This window comes from Moschus berezovskii, chromosome 15, assembly GCF_049115385.1.
Source record: "Moschus berezovskii isolate FMDL1 chromosome 15, NW_MosBer_1.0, whole genome shotgun sequence".
NCBI classification, from domain to species: domain Eukaryota; kingdom Metazoa; phylum Chordata; class Mammalia; order Artiodactyla; family Moschidae; genus Moschus; species Moschus berezovskii.
In genome coordinates this window covers 66683067-66705618 of record NC_142474.1, presented here as the reverse complement: position 1 = coordinate 66705618, position 22552 = coordinate 66683067, and the positions used below count along the sequence as shown (strand labels likewise).

General features: G+C 41.8%; 1 protein-coding gene across 11 annotated transcripts in view; it reads left to right on the top strand.

The window, feature by feature from the left end:
- The window catches only part of PARD3 (par-3 family cell polarity regulator), a 601533-nt gene that overhangs the window by 86715 nt on the left and 492266 nt on the right, over positions 1-22552 (top strand). For all 11 annotated transcript variants that reach the window (XM_055428032.2, XM_055428014.2, XM_055428024.2 and 8 more), the window contains exon 2: positions 11657-11758. In XM_055428032.2, the coding sequence (XP_055284007.1) occupies positions 11657-11758 (102 nt within the window). The remainder of the gene's footprint in view (positions 1-11656; positions 11759-22552) is intronic.

Below are 22552 nucleotides of genomic sequence, written 5' to 3'. Positions count from 1 at the left end.
GCTATGCCGCGTTTGAGTATAGGGGCCACAGAGTGCGGCTGGATGGCTGTGTGCCCAGACTCCTAAAAAGGAGGCTCCAGGTAGGTGCAAGTTATCTAAAACCCACCGTTTCCTCAGTCTCCTCTATTAGTTCACGAGTCATTCTTCTGATTCAGTCCAGTTGGGCACTGCCAGATGTAAGGTATTATTTGTGGATTTTTAAGCAACTTGAGATAACATCTTTAAAGAAAAACTGGGAGGTGGTTTTTGGATTAAGTCATAGGATGGGGGAGTGGAGAGCTGCTTTGGGGTCAAATTTGGTTGGTTTGTTTTAGAATTCTGCACTATTAGAGTTTATCAGGTTTCAGGGAGGCTTTCTTTCTGTCAGAGAAATTCCTTTTGGTCTGAGTCAGCCTCTCTTGTTGGCTGGCTGGAGAGTAAATAGGAGAGGGGAGATTTTTCTTTTGTGAAGCTGGGTGAGAACCTTGAGGATCTCTTAGGTTGCTTATTTCTTTACAAACAGTAGAAAAACATTCAGCATCCCAGTTCACTTTAGAAGATCTCAGTTGTTGCCTGATCTGCACAGGTGCTGTGGGCTGCTGATGTCCCAGGGTGGGTCTTTGCCCTGAGGGGTCTGAGGCCTGGTTTTAATGGTTGTATGTGTGTGCTAAGTCGCTTCAGTTGTGTCCAACTCTTTGCAACCTTATGGACTGTAGCCTGTCAAGCTCCTCTGTCCATAGGATTCTCCAGGCAAGAATACTGGAGTGGGTTGCCCTGTCCTCCTCCAGGGAATCTTTCCGACCCCAGGGGTCTCTTATGTCTCTTGCATTGGCAGGCAGATTCTTTACCACTAGCGCCACCTGGGAAGCCCTTTAATGGTTATGGTTTTTTTTTTTTTTTTCCTGCAGCTTGGAATCCAGCACTTCCAGGTGCATGGCTGGGATGACATGCTTCTTAAATTTATATGTCTTTATAGGTAACACTGGGGGTAAAACATTATTTCTTTATACTGAAGTTAGTCAAGTCTATATATACATGTAGACTTGGGTTATATATTTTTCATTATTATTATTTTTTTCCATTCTAAGTGAAAAAGAAAAAGAATGAAAGAAAGAAAAGAGAGGACTCTATGCTGATCAGATTTTCCTCTCCTCATGTGTCCTCCTGACAAATCTGTTTGATCCTCGTCCAAGAGGCAGTGTGTCCAAAAGAGCACAGCAGTCACTGAGAAGTCAGAGTGACATCTGAGTTGAAACTTCCTTTCCTCTTTGATGATCTCAGACAAATTGGGTTTCCTGCTCCCCTGGCCTCATACCTGCACATGGAGCTGGAAGCGCTTACCTCGAATGAGTGTCCTGAAAACCATCGCTGTGCATGAGTGGCCCTACGGCTGGCCCCCTGTGGAGTCAGGGGAAGGTTAGGGAGGCCCAGGGAGGCGCAGGGCAGGCGCCCACCTTCAGATGTCTGGTGGTCCCCAGGCCTGGATGGAGAGGCTTGGGGTTGGGGAGAACACTCCTGTAGGTCCATGTTGTTTTTCGGATCTCAGCCTCATGTATTGTCTCACGCCCTTCCCTGGTGCCTCTGGGCCATCATGTGACAGTACTGCTTACCCTCTGCCCTGGGCGTCCTGACCCTCACCAGGACGTAATCGGGGAGAACATGGCTGGTCCTGGTAAGCTGTTGTCTGGCTTTCCTTTTCCTAGGTTGTAAGCAGGTGTGACCAGCATAAACTCACTTTTGCCTGGTCTTCCAGGCCAGCGGTCCTGGGGATGCAGCTCTGCAAGTAAGCATGAAGGCGTTTCTGCAGGAAATTTGGTTCCTTTATATTGGAAGGATAGAGTACCTGGAAGGCTTCTTTCCCCACAGCTCAGGCCATCTGGAGTGTCAGCCAGGATAGTCACACTGAGGTTCCTGAGCGAGCTCTGAAGTCAGAGCATACAGGATGAAGGGGGCGTTGATCCCAACAAGGGGCCCTTGTCCATGGGGTTTCTTTTGGTGGTTAGGGGAGCATAAGCCTCTTTGTGGATTCTAGTTTTCCGAGAAAGTCTTGTTGAAATTTCTTTTTTGTCCAATTGGGTTATTTTTTATGTATATTGTATACATTATTTGTGTAACAGCATGGTGTTTTGTTCATTGTTTTGTGCTAAAGAGAAGAAGATGGTCCCTGCATTTGGGGAATTTATCTAGAGATAAAAAATATCACCATGCATGTGCAAGGAAATAGGCTATTTTGTGACACATCTGTGGTCTAGATGAACACCTTGGGGTTGGAGGGCATTTCACAGGGGAAGTGGTTATGATCTCGGTCGGGAGAGGTACAGACAGCCTGGGTCACTGGAATCATGGGGTGAATGCTCTCAGCTGTGTGGAGGGGAAGAAACCAGTGTTTACTGAGCACCTGCTCTGTCTTGGGCTTGGCTCTGGCTGCCTGGGGTAGGATCCACAGAAAGCCCAGAAAAACAGGCTTGAACAGAGTGTTGAGTGCTTGGCCGAGGACTTTGGGTTTTAGTGTTTAGGATGTAGTGAGTCACTGGAAGTGACTCATCACAGGGCAGGGACATGATGAAATAGGTGTTTTGTGAAGATGAATGCAGTCTAAGGATGTGGAGAGGATTAAGAGAGCAGCCTGGAAGCAGTGAGATGAGTTAGAAGGTGATTCCATTATTGAGGACAAGAGAAGAAGGAAGGGAAGAGGAAGGGATGTGTTCACTTCTTACTTAAGGTGATAAATTTATAAAATTACACATATATGTTTCTTATGGAAAATCAGAAGGGTGGCCCATTGTGTTTAGCAGTTCTTTCCCATCGTCTATGGCTGCAGAGTCCACTCGCTTCAGACTAAAGATGAGATGCTACCTTTCATGGTGTTCCGTGCACAGCATTTAAATTACTGTGCAGTGTTTCAAGGATTATGTGTCCTCAATTTCTAATTGTTGGGTGTGTAGCTGGTTTCCTATTTTGTACTACTGTTTATTAAAACATCTGATTTCCTATATACATCTTGACCATGTAGACAAACATTTTTAATTCCTGGGTCACGTACTGATCACATCCAGGAAATTTTCCTTTTATCAATTCTGTCACAATATGACAGATTCTTCAATTGTCCCAGCTTTTTTTTTTTTATAAAATTTCTCTCCATATGCAGGATCCACTCTAGTATCATACATTGCATCTAGATATTAGACAACGTGCATTTTAAAAGAAAGAAATCAGTGCAGTTGTGTTATTAAGGTCTCATATTCTGGACTTGTCTGGTTGTTTCCCTGTGGTGTCATTTGACTTGATTTCCTGTCCCCTGTATTTCCTGTGGGGAGGTGAGGTTTACGGCTTGATTAGGTTAATTCAGAGGAGGATGGAACTGTCAGTAGGAATGAAGACAAAAAGTTGATTTTAGGGTGAAGATAAGGGATATAAGCTTCATAGATTAGAATTAAAATAGGACTTGATAAAAATATTGTTCAGTTATCAGTTATTCCCAAATTAACATCCTTTTATTCACTGCATTATAATTTCCTGGCAAGTAATCAAAACAAGCCCCCTGGGGAACTCAGCTCCCAAAGTCACATGCAGTGACAGAGGTTGATGTTTGAGTGTCGGGAGAGCTTTGAGGTGAAATGACTCAGAGAAAGAGTTTGTATCTGACACTGACTGTGAATACATATATAACCATCTATGTGATCATCACAGGAATGTGAAATGTATATACATGTATTCTTGGTGATGTTTTTTAAGATGTAGTAACAAACATCTGTTTAAGAAACGTTCATGGGACTTCCCTGGTGGTCCAGTGGTTAGGACACCGCACTTCCACTGCAGGGGGCACGGGTTTGACACCTGGTCAGGGGACTAAGATCCTGCATGCCACATGGTGCGGGAAAGAAAAGAAGTGTTCATGAGAGCATTAGCCCATGAATTTATGAGCTGAAACATAATAATAATAGTACCCAGAAGAAATACAAAGCATTTCAGCCTTGAGAAGTTCTGATTCAGCAGAGCTGAGATTTGGAACTTCTGACTAGTAGTCAGGCGATGGTGATCTGGGATGGAATCCTACTTAGAGAACCACTACTTCAACTAGGATGAGGTTCAAACTGTAATATAATACTTCAGTTCAGTTCAGTCGCTCAGTCGTGTCCGACTCTTTGTGACCCCATGAATCACAGCACGCCAGGCCTCCCTGTCCATAACCAACTCCCGGAGTTCACTCAAACTCATGTCCATCGAGTTGGTGATGCCATCCAGCCATTTGGTGAGTGGTTTTTCAAACTTGATTTTTTAAACAATCAAAACCTTTTTATTAAAATAAATATTTTACGGACATACTCACTATGCAAAACATTAAAAATTGATGCTATTGGGAAGAGATTGGGAGGAGGGGCTGTAGGAAGACGAACAACTGTGATGCTGCTGTTGGAACCACCCATGTGGGTCTGAGAAAGGGCTAGGTATCATCGGCAGACCTGGGGCCCAGTCTTGGCTGATAGCGTTTATTAGTTGTGACTTCTTGGCAGCAATTTATGCTGAGTCTCAAGTTTTCTCGTCTGAAAAATAGGGGTTATAAACCCTTCCATCACATTAGATAGTGCTCATGAATGTAATGCAGATCTAACTGGGGGTTACTACATTCTCATTCTTGCCTTGGGTCTGCCCCAAGCCAACTCTGTGATCTCTGTTAGGTGATTTCTATGGAGTGGAGCAGGAATTGGGGAGCATCTGTGGCTCGGGTGATGTCTTTGCTGTTATAAAAGTAATGTCACAGGTCAGTCATGGGCTGATTTCCTATATTACTGGGCTAATGTGTGACTGTAGAGTGATTATGTGCTGGTTGTAATAAAGCAGAATGCCAGACAGTTATTTCCTTGAGGTTGGAGTTCACCTTTGGTTTCAGGTTGCCTTTTTCTTTTTGGATCGACATATTAAATGAAGCCATCCAGCCTTCAAGGGAGGCAGCAGGTTTGTGGTCTGCTCTGTTGTGTTGTGGTGGTAAGGTGGTGTCATGAGTGTTGGGTTTGGTTTGGGGTGAAAAAGGGGGCGGCAGAGATTGATCAGTTGATCTATAGATTTCAATTGAAAATGTCTTTAAAAATCCCGGAAAATTCCTAAAGCATAACTTGAAGTTGCTATCCACACAAATGACTATTTACACAGTTCTTGCATTGTTTTAGGTATTATACATCATCTAAAGTATTCAGGAGGAGGTGGTAGGTTATATACAAATACTACATCATTTTGTACCAGGGATTGAGCATCTGTGGATTTTGATGTCCCCATAACTCTTGGAACCCCATACTGAGGGAGGACTATATTATGTCTATCTTGAACTACCAATGTTCATTAAAAAAAAGAAAAAGAGAACTTTACAACATACTTAAGGTTTCTTGCTTTTGGTTTAAGTAGATTGGAAAGATACTTACCAAGATAATCTAGCATGAGACATCAATCCTACTGACTTTCTATTGCTCTTCTACCGACTTTAAAGAGAATACGCTTTCTATTTGTGATGTCATTACCAGTGACTTCATTTGCCTCTGCAGCATAACTTTCCTTGGCTCATAGGATGGACAAATGCTCACCGTGAAGCCCTGTGCCACCATGCCCATTATTTCAAGGATGTTTTCAAACAATTTGTTGTCTTTTGGTTTCTGAACACTATAGATGTGCAGAATCAAGTGGTTCTACCAGGATTCTCATGGAAAAGAGTGGCACCTCCTAGAGAGATTGTCTTTTCCAACTTTGTCCCTGGTGCTTTCCATATACTTCTCCATATTTCTGTGAACAGTTGTGTTACTTCTTTTTGTCTGTCTTTTGACTTAGTGTGGAAGATTTAACCCTGTTTCACTGTCTTGTGTGTGCTTTGCCTCCCTCTCTCACAACCACATCTTGGATTTCTCTCTCTGTCTCTCTCTCACACACACACAAATGTGATGTTTGATGTCATATTATTTTCTTTTATAACTGCTCAGAGCTGAACACCCTTTTCTGGGATCGGATTCTCCTAAAACCTCACCACCAACGTTTCCCAAATCTTCTCACTGAACATATCTTTTTCTCTTCAGAACTCACAAAGCATTTTTTTAACTTACTTATATTCAAGTGGAGGAAAATTGCTTCACAATATTGTGAAGCCTCTGCCATACATCAACATGAGTCACCCGTAGGTATACATGTTTCCTTTCCTTCTTTAACCTTCACAAATCATTTTTATGTTTCATTTTCTTATGACCCATGGTCTGTCTGTTTTTAACTGTTTGTTGTTTTTTTTCCTTATCTGATAAATTTTAATTTTTCACAGTAGGTCATGATTGTCAGTGCTTATACTCAAATTTTTTTTGGATCAATTTGAATTTTCTAGTCATACTTTTACAAGTCTATTCTCCTTTGAAGATTTGACAGGATATAGACCACTACTATATTGGAGAAGGAAATGGCAACCCACTCCAGTGTTCTTGCCTGGAGAATCCCAGGGACAGGGGAGCCTGGTGGGCTGCCGCCTATGGAGTCACACAGAGTCGGACACGACTGAAGTGACTTAGCAGCAGCAGCAGCAGCAGACCATTACTATACACCGTGATTGAGGCAAGAGTAGGATACCATTTCTGTTTGCAGATGCTTTTCTTGAAACTCACATGGGCATAAAATATGTGGTACTTGTGTGTCACCGCTTGAAAAAGCTCATTACCTTATTGTATGGTGTGGTTTCTTAAGAGTCCCTTGGACTGCAAGGAGATCCAAACAGTCAATCCTAAAGGAAATCAGTCCTGAATATTCATTGGAAGGACTGATGCTGAAGCTGAAACTCCAATACTTTGGCCACCTGATGCAAAGAACTGACTCATTGGACAATACCCTGATGCTGGGAAAGATTGAAGGCGGGAGGAAAAGGGGATGACAGAGGATGAGATGGTTGGGTGCCATCACCAACTTGATCGACATGAGTTTGAGTAAGCTCTGGGAGTTGGTGATGGACAGGGAGGCCTGACGTGCTGCAGTCCATGGGGTCACAAAGAGTCGCAAAGCCTGAGGAACTGAACAGTGTGGCGATGCTCTTTGTGGAGTGGTGAGAGATTTCTTAAAGTTTGGATAGGAATCGTTCTTTCATTATGACTTTCCCTCCTCTGTTTCTCTTCCTGTGTCCTGGGATAGAGTGACATCAGCATTCTCTACAGTTTGCATCTTATGAAATCTCTATGCTTTCTTTCTATCTGATCATGGAACTATCCCCTCCATCTTTCCCCCAGTCATCTTGGGTGAGAAGCAGTGATTCTGTGTGTGGGTTTGTCTCCTGGTTTCTTTGGGCTCGGATCCATCTTGGGGAGTGTTGCCTGGCAGGGACACTTGCTTCTTGGGAGTCCTCTATCCAGCCACTTGTTCCGAACCTTGTCTCTCATTTCTGGATTTTTCTTCATCATAATGTAAACTTATTGTTATTCAAATATTTGGTTATTTATATGCACATACTGTAAGTGAAACCTTTTAAAAAATTGAATATGTGTCACGTTTGTTTTTTAATCCAATGACAAGTCTACTGATTGTAGAATTAATGTTTCTGGCATTTTTAAAAGTGGCTTATCATTGCTTTCTGTTTAGTTGTATGTATAAGTTTCTATAGCCAGGACAGCAATGATTTCTGCTATTAATTATTTCAGACTTCTTAGTGAAAACTACCATGAAGTGGAATCAATGAGTATGCTCCAACTTGTTTAGAAAACAAGTTTTTCCCCTGGGTACTTGACCTTTCCTTAAAACAGTCCTCTGGGTATTTAGAGAGAATTGTGTGGATGAAGACTGTCAGTTAACATCTCCTGAGAGACAGCTCTTCCAAGGAGATGTATTTCTCAGTGGCAAAAAACATCCTGGTTTTTATACTCTTGTGTGAGGAGGTCATTTTCATGTGTGCTTCTCAGATCTGACTTTTTTTTAGTGTCCTTTGCTCTGTTAGGATTACTGATGATTCCCACTCTGTGCCTTCTCTCCAAGTGGTTGTTTCCATTCAGCACATGGCACAGAGTGACATTTAATAAGTACCAGCTTGATGAATGCCTTGACATGGTGTTGTCGTGGCTACTTGGCATAGCTGACTGCTGAATCAGAACTTCTCTGGAGGCAGGAGTCAACAACTGAATCTCAGAATTGGACACACCCTGATCAGACAGTTGAAGGATGATAAGCCAACTTTGGAGAATATTTCAAGGAGTAGGGAGTGACCAGCAGTGTCAGATTCTGCTGATAGACCAAGGAAGATGGGTCTTGAGAACTCACTAGCAACATGGAGGCTGTTAGTGACCTCAATGGACAGTTTTGGTTCTTGTGGTGGGGAGGAAGCCTGACTGGAATGGGGTTATAGGAGAAGAATCTGAGATGACAGATCTTAAAATAATTTTGCTGTCAGGAGGATCAAAGTGTGGTAGCTCAAGGACAAAAGTAGGGTCCATAGAAGATTTCATACAATTATTTTAGCATCTGCAAAAATACAGTATTAACAACTTTTGAAGACTCTGAGCTGACATCTGAGTGCTATTATCCATGCTGTTATGGTTTTAAAAAATTAATTTCATTAAAGTATAGTTGATTTACACTGTTGTATTAATTTCTACAGTACGACTGATTCAGTCATACATATATATATATATACATTCTTTTTAAAAAATACTCTTTTCCATTATGGTTTATCACAGGTACATTGAATATAGTTCCCTATGCTATATAAGGGGACCTTGTTGTTTATCCATCCGATATATGCTAGTTTGCATCATACTGTTAGTGGTTTTTAGGAGCTTTAACAGTAAGGCTAGAAATAGACTTTTAACCTTTCTTGGGATGTTCCAGTCAGGAGAAGCTCTTGGGGAAGAGGATGGCTGAGGAGTCTTGAGGGATGGACATGGTCAGCCTGGCGGTAAGTGGGACTGCAAACATTGGGCACAGTGGGGAGGGGTGCATTTATACAGGACACAGTGCAGGCTGCGAGAGGGGAGGTGGTGCGAAGGAGGCTGGACTGTGGTAGGTTCTCCAGTATCAATTTAAGAGATTGGGAAATCTTTAGGAGGGAATTTATTTCCAGGGAGTACCTCCAAATGTTATAGAAAGGCAGTAGATTGTGATCTCATGTGGAAAGAGTGAGGAGGGTCAAGAGGCTTTAAGAATGTGTTTTATAAGCTACATTTTAGAGGTCAGTCTGCTTCTGTGTTGGAGTAGGAAATGGCAACCCACTCCAGTATTTTTGCCTGGGAAATTCCATGGACAGAGGAGCCTGGTGGGCTCCATGGGGTTGCAAACAATCGGACACAACTGAGTACGTACACGTGCTGCTTTTGTGTGCACAGAAGTGTTTCGGAAATGAAAGTGGATGTTTAAGCTGGTTAGGTCATCCTGCTTGGGGGATGCGGAGGACAGGGTGGATCAGTGATAAGTGGCTGGATATGATGGAGAAGGACCACCTTCTCTTTATTCACCCCCCGGGTTATTCATTCTTCCCCATTTCTCTTGCAGAGTGAATACCACTTGGGAAGGAAGACTAGAAGTACAGTTTGTTTCAGGACTTTGTTCTTTAACAGCTCAACAAATATAGAAATGAAACATTCTGGAGCCTGGCTGGACTAACAGCAGCGGGTTTCCTAAGAACTCTATGCTGCTGCTGCTAAGTCACTTCAGTCGTGTCCGACTCTGTGCGACCCCATAGATGGCAGCCTACCAGACTCCCCCGTCCCTGGGATTCTCCAGGCAAGAACACCGGAGTGGGTTGCCATTTCCTTCTCCAATGTGTGAAAGTGAAAAGTGAAAGTGAAGTTGCTCAGTCATGCCTGACTTGTAGCGACCCCATGGACTGCAGCCTACCAGACTCCTCCATCCATGGGATTTTCTAGGCAAGAGTACTGGAGTGGCTTGCCATTGCCTTCTCCGAAGAACTCTCTAGGTGACATTGTTAATATAACCAGGGAATTAGTTGAGTAAGGCCCATGGATGAAGGGGATGCCAAGAGAGGGGTGTGGGTGTGTGTGTGGGGGGTGTGGGTGTGGGTGTGCGCACAGCATGTGTGTTCTACAAGCTTATTGTCTGTGTTCTGGATGAACAGTTGATTTCAGTACTGAATCTCTTTCTCTTTTTTAATTTTTTGGCCGTGTGGCATCTTAGTTCCCCAGCTGAAAGTGCTGAGTCTTAACCTCTGCACCTCCAGGAGATTCCCTGAATTACCTTTTAAAGAAGTCCAGATAAATGAGAGTGCATGCAGAGCAACTGGGGAGTGTTGGCATAGTGGTTTCTATGGTCATGTTTAATAACTTTGAGAACTGGAACCTGAACTGTTTTCTGTGATGGTTAATAAGTGACAGGGATTGATAATACATGTTCCATTTTAATGATTCCCTTGGAGGGATTTGGATTCCCTGGCTTCACCCTTGGAAGGTCTGAGTCAGTAGATATGGGGTAGAGTCCATAGTCTGTGTTTTTATTAATAACTGTCATTAATCTTGTGCCTCCTCCACCCCAGCCTTTCCTCGCAGAAAGAGCTATACCTGACATCACTGTTTAAATTAGTAAAATAGAGTGTTAATGTGAACTGAACTTTTTATTAGTAAGTCTGTGCTATGGATGATTCAGTAGCTAATGGCAAAGGTTACAGTTTTGTGTATTTTCATTTTTGAATATACAAATGAGAATGATTGTAGAAGTTGAAAAACAGCTATGTTTTTTCCTCATGTCATTTTAGAACTTGCTTTGATGTTATATTCCTAGGGTCGGACACAACTGAGCGACTTCGCTTTCACTCATTGGAGAGGGAGATGGCAACCCACTCCAGTGTTCTTGCCTGGAGAGTCCCAGGGACGGGGGAGCCTGGTGGGCTGCCGTCTATGGGGTCACACAGAGTTGGACACGACTGAAGTGACTTAGCAGCAACAGCAGCATATATGTTGTGTGTGTATGTGTGCATGTGTGTGTGTGCATGTGTATATGTGTACATGCATAAGTATGCACACACACCCAGGTAGGAAGTGTGTAACACTTAAAATGAACTCCTTTGTCTTCCTTCTTCCCCAGCCCCACCCCTCAGGGATAAATATCAAAATGTTGGTGTGTATATCTGGGGACATTTTTCTATGCACACATATGAGTGTATGTAATTTTGTCTTTATAAAACAGATTTAAGCACACACGCAGTTCTGAGCTTGCTTTGTTCACTTGTGGTCTTAACAGTCTTCTTTCTGTGTCAGTATATTTTAGACCTGTTTGTAGTGATTACTTAGAACCACCAAGGCAGACAGCTTCCTTTTCTTCAGATAGGCTGCAACATGAGTTTTCAGACACACAGTATGTGTTGCTTGCTTATTAGAATGTCTCAATAGATTGGATTGGGGAGATTATTAAGTATTTCATATTGGACCTTGGGAAACTCAGCGTACTTCAGAGGAATTACTATTTTGTGTGCCGTGAGTTGTGCTGGTTTCTGCAGCTCCTATCACAATAATATATCGGTGTCTGAGCCAAAGGGATGTACATTCATGAGTGACTCCATCATAAAAAAAGCAAAATGGACTCAACAAAACATAGGGGGCCACCTGAATTTTCAATCAAGTGCAGTATTGTTGATGAGGTCACTTCCTTTTCATGGCAGGAGTTTATCCCAGTTTAAATCGTTGCGTTCCCTTTTGGTGGTGCTAATTTGCCGTATACTCTCATACAGGATCCAAACTACTGGATACAAGTGCATCGACTGGAACACGGAGATGGAGGAATTCTGGATCTCGACGACATCCTCTGTGATGTGGCAGACGACAAAGACAGAGTGAGTTCACGTCCAGGGAAGCGGCTCCGGTGCATTTTGTGAAGACTGGGGAGGGTGTGGGTGGAGGGGAGCACTTTCCTTTCCATTTCAGACTCACATATTTTAAAGAGCATTTGGGCCACTCATACTGGTTTGTTTGTTTTATTATAAGTATCATGAATCTTTCGTTTTCCTGAACCCCGGGGACTCAATACTAGGTTTTGGGAATTTTAAAATTGCAGCGTTTTAAATGGAAACATTTTAAGAGGTTTCCATGCCATTCCCCCCTTATTTTCACTGAACGTAACATCTTTCTTGACAACTGAGGCCTGTCATTATGATCACCATTTCTGTTTTGATCCCAGTGGCTGCATTCCAGCGTCCTCCCAGTGGGCTTGGCTTCCAGTAAGCCACCCTTTCCTCTGTAGCTTCTCTTTGAGTACTGTCATACTCCAACACCATCTTCACTGTCAGCACTTAAGCCATGGCCTGGATTCACCTCCTGTCTGTCCTCACTGAGGGAGAGGGCAGAGGAATGACTCACAGTGTGTTAGGAGTATGATGGGATGCTGGGCTCTGGCACAGGAATTAACAGATTCCGCCCCTCTCAATCCTCCTCCCCGTGGCCCCCCCCCCCCACTTTTTTTTAGGCAGCTGGTTAATATAATTTTATTTCAGTGTTTACTAACGTTTTAAGTATAATCACATAAAAACCAAACATTTCAAAAAGTGTGAAGTATTAGAAAGTTAAGGAGCGCCATTGATCTTTCCATGCAAACAATCTCTTTTGCTGAGATAAGCAATACCAATTCTGCAGCTGGCAATATGTATAATATGATACTCTACCAGAGTTTAAAAATAGGCTTGATCAAGAGATTGCACGTGATACAACTGAAGTAGTGAAAATTCTTGATTGGATGAGGTGCTGACTTGAGCAGGCTGTGGCCACGCCCCCTCATGTTTGGCAGTGAGATGATGGGGAGGACTGGCGGCCACATCCTCACCTGTTCATCACAGCCTGTGATAGCTCAGGGTAGGCTGCACAGTGATGTTACATCATGGGATCAAGGAACTAAATCTCCCAGCGATCACTCCTGTTCCTCCCAGGTGATCACTGCAAGCACTGGCCCCTTGCCTCCTGGGCTGTGGGCTGCTGCGTCTTCTTTACATCTGCGTTCCCGACAGTTAGCATGGTGCCTGGTTCAGAACCGGCTGTGTCTTATGTGTTTTCTTGAAATCTTAAGGAAAAGGAAAATTTCCATGTTCCAGGTATTGTGTAACGTCAAGGATATTTGATTCACTAGCACCTGCCATAGTGGGGTTTGTCCCCTGCAGCTCCCGTGGGCTGGGAGCACATTGTGTTGAAACTACAGAACTTTACTGCCCATGTGTGATTTGCTGCTGTTTCTCCAGGTGTCAGTTCTTCTCATAAGGCTCCAGGAGCAAGAGGCTCTCAAGTCCTTTTGCTGCAATCCTCATGAAGAAGCCCCTCTCAAGACTCAAATTATAGTCATTTTATTGTGCAGCTCAGCTCCAGAGCTTAGACAACTACAGAGGTGTCCTTTCCCAGTCATAATGCTGCAAAGAGATGAGCTAATGTTGTATTGATCTTTTAATATTTTTTCTTCTCCCTTCCTCTTCCTTCTTTTCTTTTTTTTGCTTGTTTTTCTTCTGTAAGATAATATGGCTTCTTGTGCAGAAAGAGAAAAATCCCGGCAAGGACATAGGTACCCGTGACCCCATTGCTGCCTGAAGGTCATTACTGCTGCTGTTTGAGTGGGTTTTGCTTTTCCTGACACTCTTTTCCTTGAGGCACACACACACTTTTTCTCTTAAATTGGAGGGAGTGAGTAGTAGCCTGCCTTTTTGGAGTTGCTTATAAATATATTTCCATGTCCATTGATGGTGACTTTGCTGACAGAACTGCACAGTGTTCTGTTTTAGGGAGTTTTGTGCTGGTTCATTCTTCCTGATTTGGATTCTTGGATTTCTGTGGAGGAGGCCCTGTGGTCCGGGGTGTGTCCCTGCCCCCAGCGGCATTGCTGAGCATGACTGCTGCTCCACCTGTTTCCTTTCAATTGAAGTATAGTTAATTTACAATTTTGTTTTAGTTTCAGGTGTACAGCAGAGTGATTCCGTTACACTTGTGCACTTTCCCGTTATCTTTTCCCCGTTATTCTTTTCCATTATCGGTTATTACAGGATATTGAAAACTGTTTCGTTTCTGCGTTGAGCACAGATGTAGGTTTCCCCCAAGTTGGTGCCTTTTCACTCTACATTTTGACTTTATGTCCAAGTAAAGAGAGGGAGAGAGAATTGGCAATCTGAGATTGCCTCCGTGCTGTGTCTCACCCTGGTATGTTGTCGGGACCGCGGTTGCCATAGGAGCAGGATGACATAGCACCTGGCGGGTTCATGAAGCAACCCCATCAGCATTCACACTCCAGACACAGTTCACATTCTGAGTCAGTAGTGAGATGTAGGTGTTTGGCTATTGGGTTATTGAGACTTATTTTACGGCCCAGTATATGGCCTTTTTGGTGGGTATTTGGAGAGCGAGGAAGAGAGAGGGAGAGATAAGGAGAGAAGGAGAAGGTGGGGGCAGGGGGAGAGAAAGAAGAAAGGGAGAGGAGAGAGAGAATAAGACCAACTGATCTAAAACAGTTGCATATTAAAATCATAGGGTACACTTAATAAACTGTGTTTTAGATTTTATATTCTTATGTAAATTTGATGATGCTGAATCTGCATTTTCTGGTATCTTTTTTTATATATCCTTTGTAGGTCAAAAAATATATTTTTAACCTGAGAAAGAAATACTTAAAATATTAGTAAGAGAAATAAGTTTTCAGACAGCTTTATATCATTTAGATTAAATTTAGTTTTCAAAGAGAAAAATACCACTGACTAAAATCGTTTTAAAATCATTGTTTTATTTGTTCCAAAATACTTATAAATGTGTGCATGCATTCATGTTTGCTAGTCACTCAGTTGTGTCTAAATCTTTATGACCCCATGGACTGTAGTCCACCAGTCTCCTCTGTCCATGGGATTCTCCAGACAAGAATACTGGAGCAGGTAGCTATTGCCTTCTCCAGGGGATCTTCCCAACCCAGGGACTGAATCCAGGTCTTCTGCATTGCAGGCATATTCTTTACCATCTGAGCCATAAGAGAAACCCAAATACGTGTATGTGTAGAATTAAGTTTTTGAAGGAGCATCTTCATGGACCCACTTTAAGTTGTAACTAAAACAATATAACTAAGCCAGAATCTCAGCACCACACAAGTGTTGTTGGCTGATTGTTGTATTATTTTGAGTTCAAAGAAAAGTGTATTGTTTGAAGTGATAAAGTTATTCACAGTGAGGGACTGTGTGTAGTCAGCTGCATGGCTGTTTTCCATGGTTCTGAAATTTGATTCTGTATGATCGCCTTGGAGTGTTTTCAACTTTTTTTTGGCAGGTTCTCTGACTAAGGATCTTCACACCTATTTTGCTTTTAGATTAGAAAAGCAATCTTCTAAATAAATAATACAATCCCTCTTAAAAAAGTCCTGTTTTTTGGAACTCCTCTGGGCTCCTGCATTTTATACCCTCCACCCCTCAAGTGAGCCAACTCATTGGAAAGACCCTGATGCTGGGAAAGTTTGAGGGCAGGAGAAAGAGGGTGACAGAGGATGAGATGGTTGGATGGCATCACTGACTCAGTGTGCATGAGTTTGAGGGATCCGCTATCCGGGATATAGCGGAGGACAGGGAAGCCTGGTGTGCTGTAGTCCCTGGGGTTGCAAGGAGATGGACACAACTCAGTGACTGAGCAACAAGTCCTCAAGTGCCCCAGGTGCTGTTTTTGCTACCAAACTGTGAAGACAAGACTTCATTGGCTTGTCCGCCTGGCAGTCTCTGTAAAAGGGCAAACTCAGAGATACAGATTTTATACCTGGTCATTGAATTTGTAAAATTATGAAAAAATATTTTTAACAGAGGCAAATTAGGATTAAGAGGAAATAATTCAAATGGTCACAGAAGGAAACTGAAGTATCTATTTAGCTGTAATTTTGGTCACTATCCTTTAGTTGTTAAAGTTCAATGCATAGCACTGAGAAGTTTTCATTTAGTGCCTATCTGATTCCAATACCAGGGCTTACCCAGATGTATTAAAAATGGTGTGAGTGTGGGTTGTCTTGGGTTCTTGGAGTAGGTTTGATTTCCTAAGACACAGAATATTCTAGAGTTACGTTGAGCATGAGGATATGCCCTGTGTGTTCTCTTCTGGACATTGATTCTTCCAGGCAGGATAGAGAGTCAGCCTGCACGTGCTGTCACACTGGTCTGTTTACTCTCAGAATCTGATTCTCAGTCTTCTCACTGACATCCTGCCAAATTGTGAAACACCAAAGTGGCTTTCACCCGTTCTCTAGCACAGTTGACAGCAGCTGTAACTCGAGCTTTCCTGAATGGTGCACTGTTTTGTCTGAATTTCTTCCTGATTTGCTCTCCATTATGTATTATTTACTATCTCTGAGCTTCTCTTAGTTCTCTGTCCCTCCTGTCATTCCCTCTGTAAACTCTAGGAAACTGGGTACATAGATGTCTGGGTAAGAATACTGGGCATTTACTTCTTCCTGCAAGCTGGCACCTTACACTGACTGAAGAGTGGAAATGGACATTTCAGGTGGAAGTGATCTGCATTTAGAGTTGGGGAAGGATGCTTTGTCGGGGAGCAGTCAGCAGGAAGAGAGTCTTTTTCTCACTCACAGCATTGTCTTCTCTTAAGTCTTCGGTATTGAAGGTGATTTAAGATGTGGTATCAAGCATTTCCTCTGTCATACTGGGGTGTAGTTTTGTTTTGACCAAGGATGATGTCATGTGGTTCTATCTTGGTGATGACCTTGGGAAATAGCTTTCATTTATCCATATCTAGCTCTTTGTAGGAAGCGTTGGATGGGATGGCAATTTCAACTCTTTGAAGAGTTTGTATGTTTAGAATGGGGTCCAGGTTGTCGAGGGGTTGGTTGCTGTGGAGTGGTCTGTCTGCTGCTTGTTGGAAAGAAGCCAGGATTCTCTGGGGGAACAGTCTGGCTGGTCAGTGTCCTAACGTAGAAGAATATTGAGAAAAAAAAACCTTTAAAATGTATTGGCATTGTGGACAAGCAACCATTTCCACCTGTCTGTGGAAGCTAGCACAGAGACATTTGTGGAATAGACAAGTTAAAACAGCATTGTTGAACCAAAGCCAAGTACCCCTCCTGCTGTTGAAGAAAGCTTAAGTGGAGAAGTTTTCAAACTAGGGTGCTGAATAATAATAGTAATAATATAATAATAATAATAATAATGAAAAGACAACACATGTAATAATTTCCTTTGAAAGATAAGACTTTTGATATATATTTTTAAAAATTATTTTTAGTTAATTTAACCTATTTATCGACTGAGCACCTCTATTGTGTGTCAGACATTGTGCTTAGTGCCATGGTACATTGTTGAACACACAAGTAGATATAGTTCTTGGTTTCTTGGGGCTTAGGATCTATTATGAGAGTCAGACTTACTGATAGATAATGATTTTGAGGAAAAGGAACGGTCCTGTGAAATACGTGATAAAGTCCCCTGACCATGCTCAGGGGGAAACAATACTTAAAAAACATGTGAGCGAGCTGGAATTTGAAGGACAGCCAGGTGAGAACAAGGAAGTGTTATGTGTTCAGATTTACATTTGAGAAATATCCCCAGCTGAATGTGTCAAGAATGAATGGGTGAACTTCCCTGATGGTCCATTGGTTAAAATTCTGTGCTTCCAAAGCAGCGAGTTATAGGTTCCATCCCTGAGCGGGGATCTAAGATCCTACAAACTGGGTTGTTTGGCAAAAAATTTAAAAAGGAATGAATGAACAGGAGGCATAGTGGACCCAAGGGGGCCAGTTGGTGGGCTTTGTGGGAGATGGGAGATAGATGGAGGTTGGATCTGGTGGTGAAGTGGGAAGTAGGTAGGTAGGCAGATCTGAGGTAGCTTAATAGGTAAATTTAATGGTGGGATTATTCCCCAAGGTTGGGAGTGTTCGGTGGGTGGGTGGGGAACCCAGCTCGGGGATCAGGATTTAGTCCTGACTTTAGCTGGTTGAGGTGCCCTGGAGGGTCAGTTTGGCAGGTGAATATTTGGAACCAAAGCACAGATAAATGTGTGAATCTGATATAAAATTGTTTAAAAATCAGATTAAAACAGCATTGAAAATATAGTCTAATTTTAATGAAAACAATTATACATCTTTGGAAAGGTTTTAAGGGACCAATTGAAACAGTTATCTCTGAGGGTGGAATAGGTGAATAACTGGAGATTTTGTTACTTTCTTTTTTAAAATTTCTCCGTAGTTCTCCTTCTGCCTAATTCCAATATGAAGAGAGCATTATTCAGTTCTCAATTTAGATTACAAGAGAAACATCCTTTTTTTTCTTTTAAAAAAACAAAAAAACAAAACTTTAGTGTGAATTGACATAGCGATGATTTAAAGAATTTGCTAACTTGAAATGGAAATAATTTGTATAAATTGACTTCATTTAACTAGATGACTTGATTAATTTCCTCCTAAATGGATTTATTTAAGTTCTAAATAAGAAAATATTTAAATTAAATGCCAGCAGAGCACCAAATGGCTAATTAATTAACTCAAAGGGATTATTTCCCAACATTTAATTATTTCGTGAGTACTGGTTCACCCACTGCTCATTAGTTTGTGGGTGGGTGGGTTGGGGAGCACAGGGCCAGGTGTATCCGAGGTGGTAGTGGGTGAGGGGAGTTAGCTGAGGGGGATGGAAGCAGTAGGACTTTTGCCAGTGGGGGCTGCCTGTGGAATCATGACTAGGTAGCCTTCCTGGGGGAGGCTTTGAGAATTTAGCTTGGCTGGGGCCACCTGGTGAGTAAGGGGGAGTGGGGGTCAGTTATCATTGTTACTGGTAGGCTGGGGCTGGGTTCCCTGGTCTGTTGCATGTTGCTTTTCTATTGCTTCATCAGCAAGGGGCATCTTGGGGGTGGCTGCTGGGGGGTGGCTAAGAGGCTACAGTGCCCCTGTCTGAATCCTGGCCTGACTTCTTAATGACCTATGGCAAATCCTGACTTCTTTATGACCTTTGGCAAAGTATTTAATCTCTGTAACCTCAGTTTTCCCATCTCTAAATGGTGAATAGTAATTGTATTATCTTGTAAGTTTGTGTTAAGTTTAAACCTGAGAATTTGTGTTAAGGTTTCAGCATTGTGCTTGGCAAAAATAAGATCCCAGGAAATGGTAATTTGATCATCCTTGATCACTGTTGCTGCCACCATCTTTGAATTCAGGAAACTATTCATTCTTAAGTGACTTAGCAAGCAAGCAAGCAACCAGCCATTCAAAAACAAATATATAAGCTGGGCTATCTTAGGTATTTGTTTTATAAAAAGAATTTCTATAGATATTCATTATCATTTACTTATTTTAGTATTTCTATCAATTTGAAGAGAACTTGGTATGAAACAGATGCTCAGGGATAGTTAAGGGGGGAAATAGGTTATTTTCTAACAAACCAAATCAAAAGTTTTGACATCAAAAGCAAAGGCAACAAAAAAGCAAAAATAAATGAGTGGAATATATCAAATTAAAAAGTTTCTGCTCAGCAAAGGAAACTACCAATATTAGGAAAATGCAACCTACAGAATGGGAAAAAAATATTTGGAAACCATTTATCTAATAACTCAAATAACTAAAAAAAGAACACTGAAAACAAAACCCAACCGGGTCAAGTAATGGACTGAGGAAATGAATAGATATTTTTCCAAAGAAAACATGCAAAATTACCACCAAATATGCAAACTTGTGCTCAACATAACTGATCATCAGGGAAGCACAACTCAAAACCACAGTGTCAGCTCGCACCTGTCAGAGTGGCTGGTATCAGAAGATGGGAGACAGCAGGTTTTGGTGAGGATGTAGGGCAAAGGGAGACCAAGGCCTTGTTCACTGTTGATGGGAATGGAAACCGCTGTAGCTGTATGAGAAACTGCATGTACAGTTCTCAAAAAATCAAAATCAAAATTACCAAAGGATCCAGCAATCCTTCCTCTGGGTATTTATGTAAATCAAATGAAAACACTGTTTGAAATGATATCTGCCCTCCCATGTTCATTAGACTATATTATCCACAGTTGCCAAGATATAGAAACAACCCAAGTGTCATCCATGGATGATTGGATAAAAGAGCATTTACACTACACATACACTCACAGGAATATTATTCAGTCATAAGGAAGAAGAAAATCCCATCATTTGTCACAACGTGGGTGGACCTTAGGGAATTTCTGCTAAGTGAAATAAGCCACAGAATCACAAATATGTATTGTATAATCTCATCTGTATATAGAAACCAAAAATAGCCAAACCCACAGAAGCAGAGATTAAAAGAATGGTGGTTGCTAGGGCCTAAATGGTGGGAGAAAAGGGGTGATGTTGGTTAAAGGGTACACAATTAAGATGAATAAGAACAACATAATGATTAGAGTTAGTAATATTGTATTACATGCTTGAGAGTTGCTACGACAGTATATTTTAAATGTTCTCACCCAAGAAAGATATGGTAATTATGTGCTGTGGCGCAAATGTTACTAATACTCCAGTGGTAATTGTTTTGCATCAATCAGTGCATCAGTGCATCACTGCAATCAGTGCATCAGTGCAATCAATCAGTGCATCAAATCAACATCTTGTACACCTTAAACTTACATAACGTCATATGTCAGTTACATCTCAAGCTGGGGAAGGACGGGAAGGACGGGAAGGAAGGCCTTGTTTATGGTTTTAAATTATTACTTGGCCAACACCGACTGTTCTCCAGAAAAAACAGCACATCTCAAAACAAGTGCTCCTGAATAAATGCTTTGAAAAGGTATTTTATAACAACTTTCATCTTTTAAAATGTTTTGTGTAGGTTTTCCTTTCTCTCATATCTCAAGTGCAATGTATAAAATTCAACTTTTCATGTATACAATAAACTGTTATCGTCACAAAAAGGAAAAAAAAGGAGGAAGGTAGATGACTGTTGGCTTATTCCTCATTGATATTTTCTGAATAATTTTGGAGAAGTAATTATAAATGATAAACACGATCATCCCATTCATTCATGCAACTGTTAATAAAGGATAGAAGTCATGTAGAAAGTAGCCATCTTTTCCCCTTCCTGGATTGTGTAGTAAAAAAGGAAGAAAATAGGAAACGTGTGAATCCTTTGACCCTCTTATATTTCCAAAATAAGTCAACTAATAGAACTGAACCCTCATATGCTACATACTATAGCAGGATAGAGATGTAACTGTGTGTGAACCCTGGGAGTTGGGTATGGTAGTGTCTTAGGTTTGAGAAGTGGGAGAACCAAATATCCTTTCTAAACCTGCAGATCTCTTTCACTTCCTTGGGATCCTGCCTGGCCTCAGATAACAAACATTTTAATTGCTGGTTGGGGTTGGAGAAAGAGGCTAGTTTAGCTAGTAAAAATATATTGATTTTAACTACTATATTTAATTTTGTCAGACTACTTATATGTAATCTTCTTATATGAATATTCAAATGCCAAGAGTTTTGTCATGTGTAATTGTATCACAATGATTATTATCACAATGACTGATTATTATCACAATTATTGATGCCCCATGTTCCTATATAAGACTAAAACTACAGCATCTGTTTGAACGAAGGTTAAGCAGATCTTACAGATTCACTCATTTCTTCATTCATTTCATCCTTCTGACATTCATTCAACAAACGCTTTTCAGTCTCTAATATACTGGAGAAACAGATGGAGGTTCTGAGGGCATATTTGTGGCATGATATCCTCTTATCTCACAAAGCTCTCCTTGCAGTGAGAAAAAGAGACTCTGAAGGCAGTGAGTCTGGGCTGTAGTGGAGCATAGGAGGGAAGGACAGCTCTCAGGACACAGGTGTGGTGATTTCAGTGACTGAGAAGGAGCAGATCTGGAAATAGCTGGAGGCAGAGGGAGCATCAACCTGAAATGGAAAAAAGGTTGCGGGATCTGAAGGGGATGAGTGTGGCTGGGATGCAGTGAGCAGCTGGGAGAGGGGAAATGGTGGGGTTGGAGAGGAAGGCGGGTATTGAGGGCTAATTAAGCTACTAAATTCAATAGAAAGCCATTAAGCTGTCAAACTGAGAGGTGACACAGAGGTATAATTTTAGAAGGTGGATTTGGGAAGAATGCATTCTAGGTGTGAGGAATGAGGGCAAGGAAGATATATTGAGAATGATTTTAGAATCTTAACTGGAGCAAGGTGGGGATACAGAGGTTCCATTTCACATACATGGAAGATGTCACAAGGATTCAGGATTGTGGACAGTCTCCTTCCTGTTGAGACACTGAACTGATTTTGCAATGCCTGTGAGACATCCAAACAGAGATGTCAAGTAGGTCTGCTGCTGCTAAGTAGGCCTTTGGACATATAATTCTGAAGCTCAAGGGGAAGATCATAGTTGGAGATATGAATTTGGAAATAACTACTACATAGAATAGATGGTTTTTAAAGGCGTGTGACAAATATTGTTTCCATGTGGCAAAGTTTGCAATCATTCTAACCTGGTCACCTTTATTGGTTCCTCCAAGAGTGTACACCCTCATCTTATTGCTTGCCTTCACTGTGATGGAAAATACTGCTGCTGCTGCTGTGTCACCTCAGTCGTGTCCGACTCTGTGCGACCTCATAGACGGAAGCCCACCAGGCTCCCCTGTCCCTGGGATTCTCCAGGCAAGAACACTGGAGTGGGTTGCCATTTCCTTCTCCAATG